This window comes from Nestor notabilis, unplaced genomic scaffold (assembly GCF_000696875.1).
Source record: "Nestor notabilis isolate BGI_N333 unplaced genomic scaffold, ASM69687v1 scaffold5302, whole genome shotgun sequence".
Lineage (NCBI taxonomy): Eukaryota > Metazoa > Chordata > Aves > Psittaciformes > Psittacidae > Nestor > Nestor notabilis.
Window position 1 is genome coordinate 63,423 of NW_009918626.1, and position 12,558 is coordinate 75,980.

Consider the following 12,558-nt stretch of genomic DNA (forward strand, 5'->3'; position numbering starts at 1 on the left):
TTCCTATCCATGGAATAACTTAGTTATGTAGATACAGTGATAATTTTTTTCCCCCATTAATTGATTTCAAGCCAGAAGAAACATTTTTTTTATAATCAATAAAAATCAGTTTTAATACTTTTTGTGTGGAGAATGCAGGATGTTTCTGTTCTGAAAAAAGTATTTCGAGTAAGTTTGTAGAGCATCACATTGAGGCAAACCAGTTGTATTTGTTTTATACACACTATAGTATAGTTGCAAATTGCAGGTATTAGGAAAGCAGTTCATGTTGGAATCTATCCTAATAACCTCTTGTGGTCATGGCTGGAAAATGGTGCCTGATTTGTAGCAAGTTTTACTCAAACTGTTGGGACTCATCTGCTAATATAAAATGAAAATTTTGGGGAGAATATCACTATGTTTCTGGAATAGAAAGAAATATATGGTAAGAAGGAAAATACAAAGACACTTTGGAACCAGCAGGAAAGTGTTTAGGCTTGAATTTTAATGAAACAGCCCAGTTAGGAAAATAAACCTCTGTCCATAGTTAGAAAGTATATTATTAATAGTGAGTACAAAATGGATATACTAGGGAAAAATTATGAAGTGAAAATGCATCTTCCCTGGATCAAAACTTTCTTCCTAAGACATTAGGTCACAAAAAACTTAGGTTTGTCACTTCTGCTTTGTCTCTGACATGCTTGTTTACTTGGGTTCGTTTTCAAATTGGTGTAGGCAGGCAAAAACTCATGTGGAGATTGTAAGATTACATTTATAACATTGACTCTTGAGCGGGTTGTGGGTATATACTCTAGCTCTTAGCTGCAGACAGAAAAGACTATACAATAGATCACGTTCAAGTCTCCAACTTCATATTTTGCACCAAAATGTAACTGAGTCTACAATGAAGTGGCACCACTTTTACCGACTCCTAAAAATTAATGACTTAAGATGTTAACATATGTTTGTGTATGTACACAAACACATCGGAGTAATATTTTTCCTACAGTAGCATACCTTGCTGAAACACTTCTTGGCATGTTTTGTTCCAGCAAGTGTAACATCACAGGAACTAAACTGTGTGATTGATACACGTGTGCTAGTCTTTACCAGTAAAAGAAAACTATGTGATCAGACACAACTAAGGTAGTTCTAAATATATTCAAAGCACGTGGGGATACATGTGATGCATGAGATCAATATACAAATGTGGTCGTGTTTTCTGGGAAATTATGAAAGGCTTGTATGTATCAACCACATCAATTTAAGGGGTTAAATTGAAAAAGTAAATATATTAAAGTTTGTCTTTTTTCTCTGACAAACTAAAGAAGTGTAGCAAATTGGCGAATCATGCCTGAATTTGGATTTCAAACCCATTTCTATCCTTGAATGTTATACATGAATCCAGAGGGTTGTTAAAATGGTGTTAAGATTTCTAAAACCACTTGAACACTTAGAATTGAGCAACTACATGTAAGATTAGAGATTTGTTTGTTTTATGTTTTCTGCTCCTGTTTCTCATATGTTAGATTAGGATTATCTGACATAAGAGGGATATTTCTGAAAAGATAAAAGGTGGTAAACATGATTTTCCCTTGATGAGTAAAGTCATGTAATAGAAAATTACAACACAGAAGTTTATTCCAAACGTAGAATTCTCTTAGCTGGGCATGACTTTTGTTTATGTAGTAGCCTATTGGCTAATTAAATAACAATGTACGATAATGTGTTTAAACACGTAAGTTTTAGTAACAGTAGGAAATTGGATACAACACATAGAATTGTACTGTTCAAATTGATTGAAACTCAGATAGAGATGATCATGATGGCAAGTATGACCATTAGAGCAGTAGCAGTAGTTTCCTATGGATTTTTATATTGTGCATAAGTTTTGGTGTCTGATTGACACCATGAACACTAATCACAGCTGTTTTCATGATTTAGACTTTTCTTGTCTATGTGTCTATAGCAAGTTACATAGTAAGCTCTGGTTATGAGCCTGCCATTGTCCAGTCACCTGTTTTAATGAAACTTTTAAGAATGTGTTAGTCTTTTACCACTTCATTTAAAATTTGTTTAGAATTGGGCAGTAGATTCAAAATAGGTGATATCAAGAGCAGACTGCAGCAGTATTATAGGTAAGCAACATTGAAGACTGTCGATAACAGAACAGAAGGTCATGACAGTATGAGGTTTCTCATGATATTCTCCAAGAATCTATGCTTGAATCATGGTTTTTAAGACACATATGTATAGAGAGAGCATGCTGGTTTTTTTTTTTTGATTCTGCAAAAAACAAGATAATGGTACATCAGAAATAATTTGGCATACCCAAGCGCAGAGATTGTAGTTGTGTAAAACTCCTGAACAGATTAGAAACATGCACAAAACGAGAGGTATGAGAAGATAAAAAAAAGATATTTTGCAGAGTCTTAGGAGGCAATAGTTCAAGAAGGACAAATAATGCACCATGTTTGTGATGTTAAGGCCACAAACAGGTCTAGCATATTTTTAGCTTGGCAACATGAGTACCATGAGTAAGTTAGGAGCAGCCTCTTCTTATGCAGTTCAACTGCAAAATGAAAGAAAAAAAGTGAAAACCAAAAACCCAACTGCATTTCACACCCCACCCCCATCACCCCCCTGCCTTTATCGCGTGCTTCTTGGTAACTTCCCTGAGTAGTTGGAGCTCATCCCTTTCAAACCATGGCTTTGAATTTGGCCTGGATGGGGTGTATTAGTTTGTTTGATGTCCATTTGAAAATATATTTGGAAAACTTCATTTTTATATGCATATTCAATTTCACGGTTCAGCTCTGTGGAAGCAGATTCTTGTGTGTGCTGCGTCCTTCTTGCAGCTTCTCTGGAAGAATGTAAAGGTAAAGTAGATAGCCCTGGGAAGAGAAGAGAGATCGCAGTGAAGGGAGTGGAGAACGGAAGTCTGATGGAGAGGAAAGGTCTTACGGGCAAAGAGGAGATACAGCAACTGGCCAGCGCAGAGGAAATAGAGATAAAAATGTTTAAATACAAAGAGGAGGAGAGGACCAGGCACAGGAGATTAGAAATTTTGGAAGAGCCGAGGAGTTGGGGGCAAACTCTGTATTGTAAATAATGGAAGAGTGATTAGGAGATACAGTTAGAAGAAATGGAATGCATCAGGAATGGAGCCTATATGCTGGTGATGAAGTATTCTTTTAACATTTTTAGTGTAATTTTAGTCAGTAAAAAATTAAAGTCAGGCAAGAAGTTCATCCAGCTGGCTAGTAACAAAAGACTTGATCCTCTCATGCCAGTTTCTTGTATCCTTTTACTTTACTGAAGTCACTCCAGACTTACACTGAACCTGAGCAGGAGAATGAGACTCAAAATAGTGGGATATGATATTATTGGAGTCTGAAGTGCTATTTCATGTCATTCATGTGACTGTTTTACCTTATTAGGGCCCATATTTTGGGGCTTGAATAACTTCACAAGTGTTTACACATTGCTTGTGTGTACTTGTATGTACCTGTGAGGTTTTTCATTTTAATTAACTCTTACATGAAAAATAGCCTAAATTTTGCATGTTTTAACTGCCTTTATGATTAGCTTAGTGTAGGTAAGTAACTAACAAATTAAGTTCATAGTAGTCTTTTGTGGTGATGATACTGAATGCAATTCTGTGAAGTGTGAATATGTCAGTATGTTTACTTTAAATGAAAGATGTCTCTTTGTTACGCTTAGTCCAAAATGAAGACTGACTGGAGAAAGTTCTATCCTATGTTCTTATGATGTATAGCTTTTCTTTTTCTCCACCAGAAATTCTTTCCAATCTTTTCATACTACTTGTTGTTCTATTATAGAAATATCATTGTATGCCAAAGAATTACTGAAATTTTTTGTAAAATACAGTAATGATTACTTAATATGCTTCTCTTTTCATCTCTGGGGTCAGAATTTATCTTCAAAAATGGTATAATACAGCATTATATGGGAAAAAAACAGACAAGGGAAGTTTCTAATATTTTGTACAAAGAAAGAATGAAGTGAAATCCAAACATATATTCAACAGTGATCTTTCAATATCCATGGAAGTAACTGATTTTTCATTTCTTATTCACAATGGAGTTATAAAATTGGTTGTTTGTACAGGTGGTTGAAGTTCGAAGAAGATGTAGAGGATGGTGGAGAGAGGTGGAGCAAGCCGTATGTCGCCACGCTGTCACTTCATAGCTTGTTTGAGCTGAGAAGCTGTATCCTGAATGGCACAGTTCTTTTGGACATGAGAGCTAATTCCATAGAGGAAATTGCAGGTAAGTATTGATGCTGCATTTCTTAGTTATGAAAATAATAAAAGTAAAATGCTTACAAGAAAACTGTTGCATAATCATGAGTTCACTCCTAGGAAATATTTTACTCAATATGTTAGAAAAGAATCTTAATGTCTGACCCAACTGATAAATATTTATATTTTTTGTGTAGACTTTGCTATTTATAGAATCAATTTTTATGTAAAGGAGATCATTAAAATGAAGCAGAGTGGACAGTTGAGCTATATTTCTGTATTTCTCTGGCATGTTCTCTTACCCTGCTGTGCCACCTGACATTGTGAATGATGTGTGTGCTAACTTCCTCAAAATTAAATCTATTGCTATGCTGATTGCAGACATTCTAGCTTAAAAAAAAAAAGTAGGGAAGTGTGCATCATAATCATGTAACACAGTTTAAAAACCATGTCTCTGAATTGACAATGAAACCAAGAACAATAATATTAAATGTAAGTTTTTTAAAAAATTTTCAGGTACATTGATTTCTTTAACTAAAGTTGAGTGCGTTTTTTCTAGTAAAGGTGTATTTGGCATTTGCGATTCTAGAGCTTTTGAGAACAGCAGAAACAGAAAGCAAGAGAACGTAATGGATGAGCTTTGTCTTCTAAGAGTATGAGTGAGATTGAGACTGAATGCCATTTTCTGCCTTCCTAGTGTTTCCCATGAAGGCATTAGTTAACTGCAGGGGACTTTTTCTGTGGCAGTGCATTTGTTACTGTAATGGAGCAGGTTGTTATGGGCTGTGTAGTACAGACCTGTAATGGATGATCTTAGGGAGTCCTAAAACTACAAAGGTTGCATAGCTGTGTTAGAATCATGCAGTGCAATCTGGTATATTAATTTCCCTTCCTAAATACAGCATCTAATTGGAATTAGATAATTTATAAATAAATTTGTTAGTAGGCAAGAACTGAACATAAAGTTTCCCTAGCCTATCAAGACTATAAGGGATAATGTGTGTATTCTAAATATATTTGCATTAGACTTTAAAACTCATCATTAAAATGTTAACACCCTGTCCAAGGGTTCATGTGCCCTAGAGAGTTTCTAGTGCTGTGTTCTTGCTCCTGTTATTTAAAAATCTTTGTCCCTTCCTGCAGAGAAGATGCAGAGCAAAGAGCTGTAATATTTTGTAATCTGGGGTTTCTAACTTTCTGTTTATCTACCTTTAGTATGAGCTAGTCTCACACTCATGATCTTTACTGGACTGGTATCCTTGCATATCTTACATCTACAAGGAAAGAAAACGTTTCTCCTTGCTTCTACCTTACTGTATTTCACAACATTTCTGTAAATTTGTACAGATTTACAAATGTATCTGTAAATCATACATTTGATACTTTATACAAATTATATGAATCTTATTGTTTAGTACAAGTATTGTATTAGATTTATGGTATTCTCCATATTGCAAACTCTGCTTGAAGATCAAACATGATGCCACAGATTTGGGAAGGAGCACCTGCACAGAGAAATGGTGTGTGAGTGGCTGTTGGGGCCTTCTTGTTGCCTTGTCACAAGTGTGAAGTAGCATGCTAACATAAAGTGTAAAATACACGAATAAAAATAGTGAACTTGGTTTAGGTAGAAGTACAAAAGACATCAAGAAAAAATTCTAAGGTTATCAAGAAAACTGCTTTATGGGTGATACATGTCTATGTAAGGGCCAGATAAAATTTTAGTTATTTACGTTATCAGGTAAGGGAGATATTGTTTAGTGGGCTATATTTAACAGTGGAATTAAAATTGGCTCAGATAGTGATAGCTGCTTTTTGCATTTACCTTTCCCAAATTGTTTATGTCAAACTGATGCAAGATGTTATGAATCCAAATCTGCAGAAAATTGTGTGGGTTTCTGTTCTGTGTTGAGATCCAATCCTCCCATGAATCATGGTCTGAATCAGAGCTTTAAAATTTGTCTTTATAATGATAAAAGATAAACATGAAGAATAAAAAGCAGCTGATTGAAAGAACAAAGGTGTTTATCATTATAGAATCATACAATGGTTGGTCCCAGTATGCTGCTTTATTAATATTTTTAATAATCAAGAATTACTTAGGTCAACTGCTCAATGTTTTTTTTATTGCTTTTTTGCTAAAATAGCACACTAGGATTTTCAAGTTCAAACTTTACACTTTTAATCCAGAAATTTCGACTTCTTCTGTAGTCAGCTAAGAGATCCTTTCCAAAATTATTTTTATCTAAGTAGATAAAAAAGTAAGGATTAATGCAATAAAAATAACTTCAACAAACTTTAGTTTTTTTGATGTTTTTGGAAGATGCTGTATGGTGAGACCACAATGCATTCATGTTTATAATCTTTTAATCCCTAGTTAGCTATAGTAATTTTGTTTGTTTGTTTAGTTAACATGTCCAAGGATTTGAGCATTCACAATACTATCTTGATTTGTTTATTAGGAAAATTTGTTCTGAGAAGAGGCTTTAGGATGACTTTCATAACTTGGCATATGCTATTTTCACTTTAAATGTACCTATTGTTTTGCCAGATTTGGGTGTATTTTGTTTGTTGTCTTATTTGAACTGGTAGGCATCCCTTTCTGATAAGGTGATCTGACATAGGATAAGTTTTGCATGGGTCTTGCTTTGTGTTTGACAGAGGATTCCCACTACTCTCCCCTCCTCCCCTATCCCCTGATTCAATAAGGAATAATGTAATTATTTTGCAGCAGGTTTTTCTGGGAAGCGAATCAGTCTCTAAATTGCCTGTGTTCCATGTTAGGTTTCTTTGAACAGATTTCTCTCTCTGCCCCCATGAAATAAAGTTGCTGTTCCATTTGCTTTTCTCTACTATTATAATTTGTCTTGTAGTAATGTTGTTTTGCTCTCCCTCAATCAAGTTCCTTTGTAATTTGTTAGTCTAATACTACATATGTAGTTCATGCTCTCCAATGCTTACAAAATGTTACAAAGAGTGTAGCACACATTAGGCAGCACTGGGAGGAGGAAAGGCTTATTCAAGTGGTGACAGCATGCCACGAAGATATGTGTGCTAGGTATGTTATAAGTTTAGTAATTCCAAATAATATGACAGGCTGCTCTTTTTCCATATAAAGGACTACTGGACCTGAAGATCAGACAGAACTTGTATTTCTCAGGAAATCCTTTCTTGTCTGTTCTACTGTTGCTATTCACTGCCAGTAGTTACAATCCTACTTACTGTGTGCTACGCAGTACAAACATTGTTTTCTGGAGTTGCTATGTATTGCAGTTTGTATCTGACAGTCTTGACACTTTAGAATTTAAAGAAATGGTTGCTCTCACCTGTTGGCTTAATTTTCTTTCTTCCACATTTACCTCTCTCCTCATTTTGCTTGCTAGCCATTCTCATGCTTGCTAGTCCAGTGATCCCAAAGGTCACTTCTGTTAGTTTTCAGTGCTACTATGTATACCACATGTGGGAGAATTTTTCAAAATAGATTATATCCTGTGGTCTTAAGTGTTACTCCTAAATTAACTTTGGTTCTTGTACTTCTGATTCATAGTTTATTATTATGGGTTTTTGTTTTTTAATGCAATCTGTTGATAGTTTTACTGCATTACTGTAGTGCATCATATCTTTTCAGAACAAATAAACGAATTGTGCACATGCACTTTCTTTACACTTAACAGTTTGTTAGGGAGAAAATGTGTGTTGTGTATTTGTTGATAATGTCTTGCTATCTGGGCTATATTCCAATATCAAATTACATTTCTGTAAATGCAGTGCCAGTCTTCATATCCTTGAAAGAGGTATACTTAATCTTCCCTGCTAAATTGAGACAAAGAATTCCTATTTGTTTTAGTCAAGGCTTTTAATCTATAAACACTTACTAAGGCATTAAACTCTCAGCACTTAGCCCTTGAAAATTTCTGTTATTAAAGCCTATGTTTTAAGACCTTAATGGGCTTGTGGCAAAATCTACAGATGAAAAGTGTCTTTATACTGTTTGCATGGCTTTCAGAACATTTTGTATTTCATCCCTGGAAACTCTGATAGTTCTGCATAAAAATATTTTGGCACCAGTGATGTGGTGAGAATTTTTAAACCATCCTGTCTTCCAGCATGTCCATTCTTTATTAGATTCTTTTTCATTCCAACTGTGTTATTAAGAAATGACTTGATCTACAAGGCTGTAGGTTTCTTTGGACAGGCAACCAATTTTCTTTGTTGATAAAGAGCTTATTTGTACCTATGATGCTGAATTCAGACTCACAATATAATAGAGACTTCTGAGATGAAGTTCCAATGTTGTCATCATGCAGCAAAACAGCTGCATCTTAAATATTTTAAAATGGATTATACTTCTTCCTTGAAAAGAGCTCAGTTCCTCTGCTAAATTTTTCCTGTTTAAAACTGAATTTTTTAAACATATTTTGGATTTTTTTATTACTATTTTTAACATGTGATATTCTTTTTTTTCTTATGTCTTTGCAGTGGCTCCTCCATTAGTAAGCTAGCACTCCATGCACAAGGAATTCCTTTGAACATTTGATGTAGTAGTATTTTATCGATCACTTCTGTATAGAACATATGCTAAAAGGAAGTCTGAAAAATCTATGTAATCAAAACAATTTATTTTGGAACTTGTCTCTTGAGGAGGTATTTGCCAGATTCTGGCTGTACCATTAGAGAGCAGCTTCACTGTGTTGTTCAAGTTGGCAGATGAAAATGTTCTCTTTTGATATTTTCATTTAGTTCCTTTGAAACCATGTAGATTCTCAGATTACCATCTGTTTTTTGATTGTAACCACTGAATGAACCCAAAAGGTTCTTCTACTTAACATATGATGCCATTTTCTGCTGTTTGGTTCAAAAGCTCTTTGGTCCAGCCTTTAATGGCAATACTTTCTCTACAATATGAATCACAGATCTTGCATTTTCTCGGTAGTTGTGCAGAATGTACTGTGAACAAATGTCAAACCTTGTCAAATACAAACTGTGGCCTCAGTGTTGCACAGCAGTGCTTTGGGGACTTGCACATGTTTCAAATACTAGATAGTCCCACTTACTTTAAATAGTTTAAATGTAAAAATGGCTTATTTTTTAAATTAAATTCTAAATATTCCCATGCTTTCCAGTCCAGAGATCTGCTTTTTTTCCCCCTGTCTTTTGTATGTTCCTCACAACTGAATTTTCAGTCTGTGTAACAGCTTAATCTTGTGATTGAGGTCACTGGACTCTGTGCTCAACAACTCAGGGTATTACGTCCCAAGTGTGCAATTTTATTGATTTCAGTAATACCATGTTAAGCTTTCAGTCTGAACAAGTATTCTTTTGCCTCTGTTTGCTTTAGGCTATATTAACTGCATATTAATGATATATTTAAACTGGCTCCAGTTTAGATTTTATTTCACTTGGAGCCTTTTGTTTCAGCTACAACACTTACTTTGCGTTATATTTCTGACAGTGCTTTTACGGTAACTTTAACTTCTATTACAACACTGTAACAAAGTATGGAATTGCCTGTGAGCAATCTGCTTCTCTTTTTGACCCTACACCTGTCTTTTGTTCGGCTTTCACCTTCTCACTTACCCAAGTTTTTGTGTTTGTTTGCTTTATTTACAGCTTACCATTCAGTGATTATCTCTACAAAGAAACCTCTTTTTGTTTTGCTCCTTTGTCTATAGGTAAATAGGTTTTGTTCCTTTGTCTATGGGTAAATTGTATTCTAGTGTTTTGGTTTTATATTTTCCCGTGATAACCAGAAACCTGGGAATTTCTTAGATTGTGCAAGTCAATCTCAGCTTTTGTTTTGCGTGTAGAGACATTAACCAATGTTACTCATGGCTCTTGCGCTGATTAGAGGTGCAAATGATATTGGTCTATGAGGTCTCGATTCTTCTTTTGGTTGCATCCACTGTGGCATGTTAGCATAGCTCTGACTTAGAACTGTGCTTGCTCTCTGAGATATAAGCTAGGAATTTTAGCCTCGTCTCTACATTTTACGATTTTATGAAATACTTGCTCTTGTTCTTCAGTAAAATTGCTTTGCTATTAATTTAAAATAAAAGACATTTTTCACTCTCTTGTCTTTCTTTTTCAAGTAATTCAGCTGAGAGGTTGAGCAAAGTAATTTCAGGTAGAGCTGGAAATAGAATCTGTCTCTCAGTACACTGGAATGTTCTGCCTCCTTGGATGAGTGGTCTAAATCCACTGGTTTAGATAGCTTGTTTATAGTCACTGTTGTAAACACTGTAAATGGGTCTTGTTTCACAAGTGCAGTCCAAGAATTCTAACCATTAGTTTTATATTGCTTCTAGTGTCTAACTCACTAGGGAAGTATATATTTGAGTTCCTGATAGAGACAGGTTAAGATAAAGAGCAACATTTTAGCTGAATGTCTTCTATAAAGCACTGTCTTAGGTTTACTTGTATTTTCTTCTCCCCTGTCTTTAAGGGAAAGAAAATAACCACAAACCAAACAAACTTTGGCTTTTAAACTAGGTTTTGTAGTCAGTGTCAAGGCAGTCATGACGCACACAAAAGCCCATGTGTTCTATTTTTTGTCATTAATCTCTTATTTTGTCCTGCAATTGCAGAGTTATAAAATTTTGAAGACTGAAAGGTATAAATACTGGCAATTCTGCTGGTATATGTTGGGTTTGGTTTCTTCTGCTGTAAACTGCCAGTGCTAACCTTTATCAGGAGAATATGAGCCCAGCAGTTCAAACCTTGTATTTCCTCTGGTACACAGCTTAAAGAAAAGAAAAAAAAAATCTCTGGGTCTTGTTCCTTTACTCACCACTGCAAAAGTCAGGTCCAGTTTAACCAGTTTACCTGTTAGTAATTTCTTTTTGGACACCACAGTCTACCTTCTATATGTTTATTCTATCTGGGAATTTCATGTAATACTGTATATGAGGTGATGGGCATACTGTGAGCCTGTGAGCTGTGGCCACGCTTGAGTGTCTCCATATTGCTTGTTTGCTTGGACCTGGGATGGCTCCACATGGATCTGGCCACATGTCTATCTACAAAGCTGCAGTGCGTAATAGGCATCTCTGAGTGGAAGTAGCCAACCTGCTTTTGTGTCTTTGCTGACTCTTGAGGTGGAACAGATGCATTTTGCTGAGCTAGGCAACACATGAGCTGCAGTACATTTGAATTGATTTGAAGTGTCTGTTCCCCGATGCTCTAATTCACAGGCTAGGTAAATTGTTCAAAGGTGGTGAGGATTTACATTTAAGTTCCTACAGTGGCTTGTTTAAGTTCTCACATTGCCCATATGTAGTCATAAAAGCAATTTTATGTAAAAAATGTATCGTAACATGGTCTGAATGGAGAAAACATTCTTGAAATGATATGAAACCCCAAGTTTCTTTGGATCTTTTCAAACAATCAGGGTAGGAAGAATGCCTGTCTTTAACAGAAGGAAAAAATGATTTTATGATTCCAGTGTGAATCAAGATTCCTTATGGAAAAAACATCCTACTTCAGTGTTCATGATGTCAGCAGAAATGGTATGGTGTGAGCGATTAATAGAATGAGTAACACTACGCTGCTGGATATTCCACACATTGCATCTTGCTGAAAGCTCCATATGGTTGTAAAACATCCTTGAAAAATCTTATGGTAAGTTGTGTCTCTGGCTAGAAGTGGGCTCTGTGGAATTTAAAAGGTCATTCAAGAGGAAAATTCTTTAAAACAAACAATCTCCAAACCTTTGTTGCTGAGCATAGAAACCCTGGAGAGTCTCTGTTGCTACTCAGGAATGTAGCTGAGATACAGTGCTGTGAAGTTTCAGATCTGTATTCTTTACCCTCTTCTGTCATATGGAATTTGGAGAAATGGCCATGTGCTCTAGACACAAAAATGAAAAAACAGGGCTTTGAAAAGTACGTGCAGCATCAACTGGTGGGACCACATAGAATATTCTCACAGAATTAAGGAAATAGAGTTTGTTTTGAAAAGGAGATGTTTAAAATGCTCCTGTTTGCCATTTACTTTCAGGCTTTAACTATGTTGCTCTTGTTTTGAAGCTTATCTTTGCAGTCAGGGCTGTTATCACTGACATTGCAGGTGCTTGGGCTTTTAAAAGATATACTGAAAAACTTAGGAAGAAACTGAAGTGGAATCCCATAATGATAGGTGCTGAAGGAGACAGTCTTACTATTATTCAGATCTGTTCATGTCTTGAAAAAATGGTCAAAATACAGCAATCTGGCAGTAATTTGACTGCATTTAAACTCCTACAGCTGCTACTGCAAGTGGGTCTGTATTGAAGGAACGACAACTAAATGGGAGTATCAAGGCAAGAAAACATGTCTTCA

General features: G+C 35.5%; 1 protein-coding gene across 1 annotated transcript in view; it reads left to right on the top strand.

Annotated features, from left to right (window-relative positions):
- SLC4A10 (solute carrier family 4, sodium bicarbonate transporter, member 10) overlaps nucleotides 1-12,558 on the top strand; it is a 117,933-nt gene that overhangs the window by 48,495 nt on the left and 56,880 nt on the right. The window contains exon 5 of the mRNA XM_010009798.1: nucleotides 4,111-4,271. Coding sequence (XP_010008100.1) covers nucleotides 4,111-4,271 — 161 coding nt within the window. The remainder of the gene's footprint in view (nucleotides 1-4,110; nucleotides 4,272-12,558) is intronic.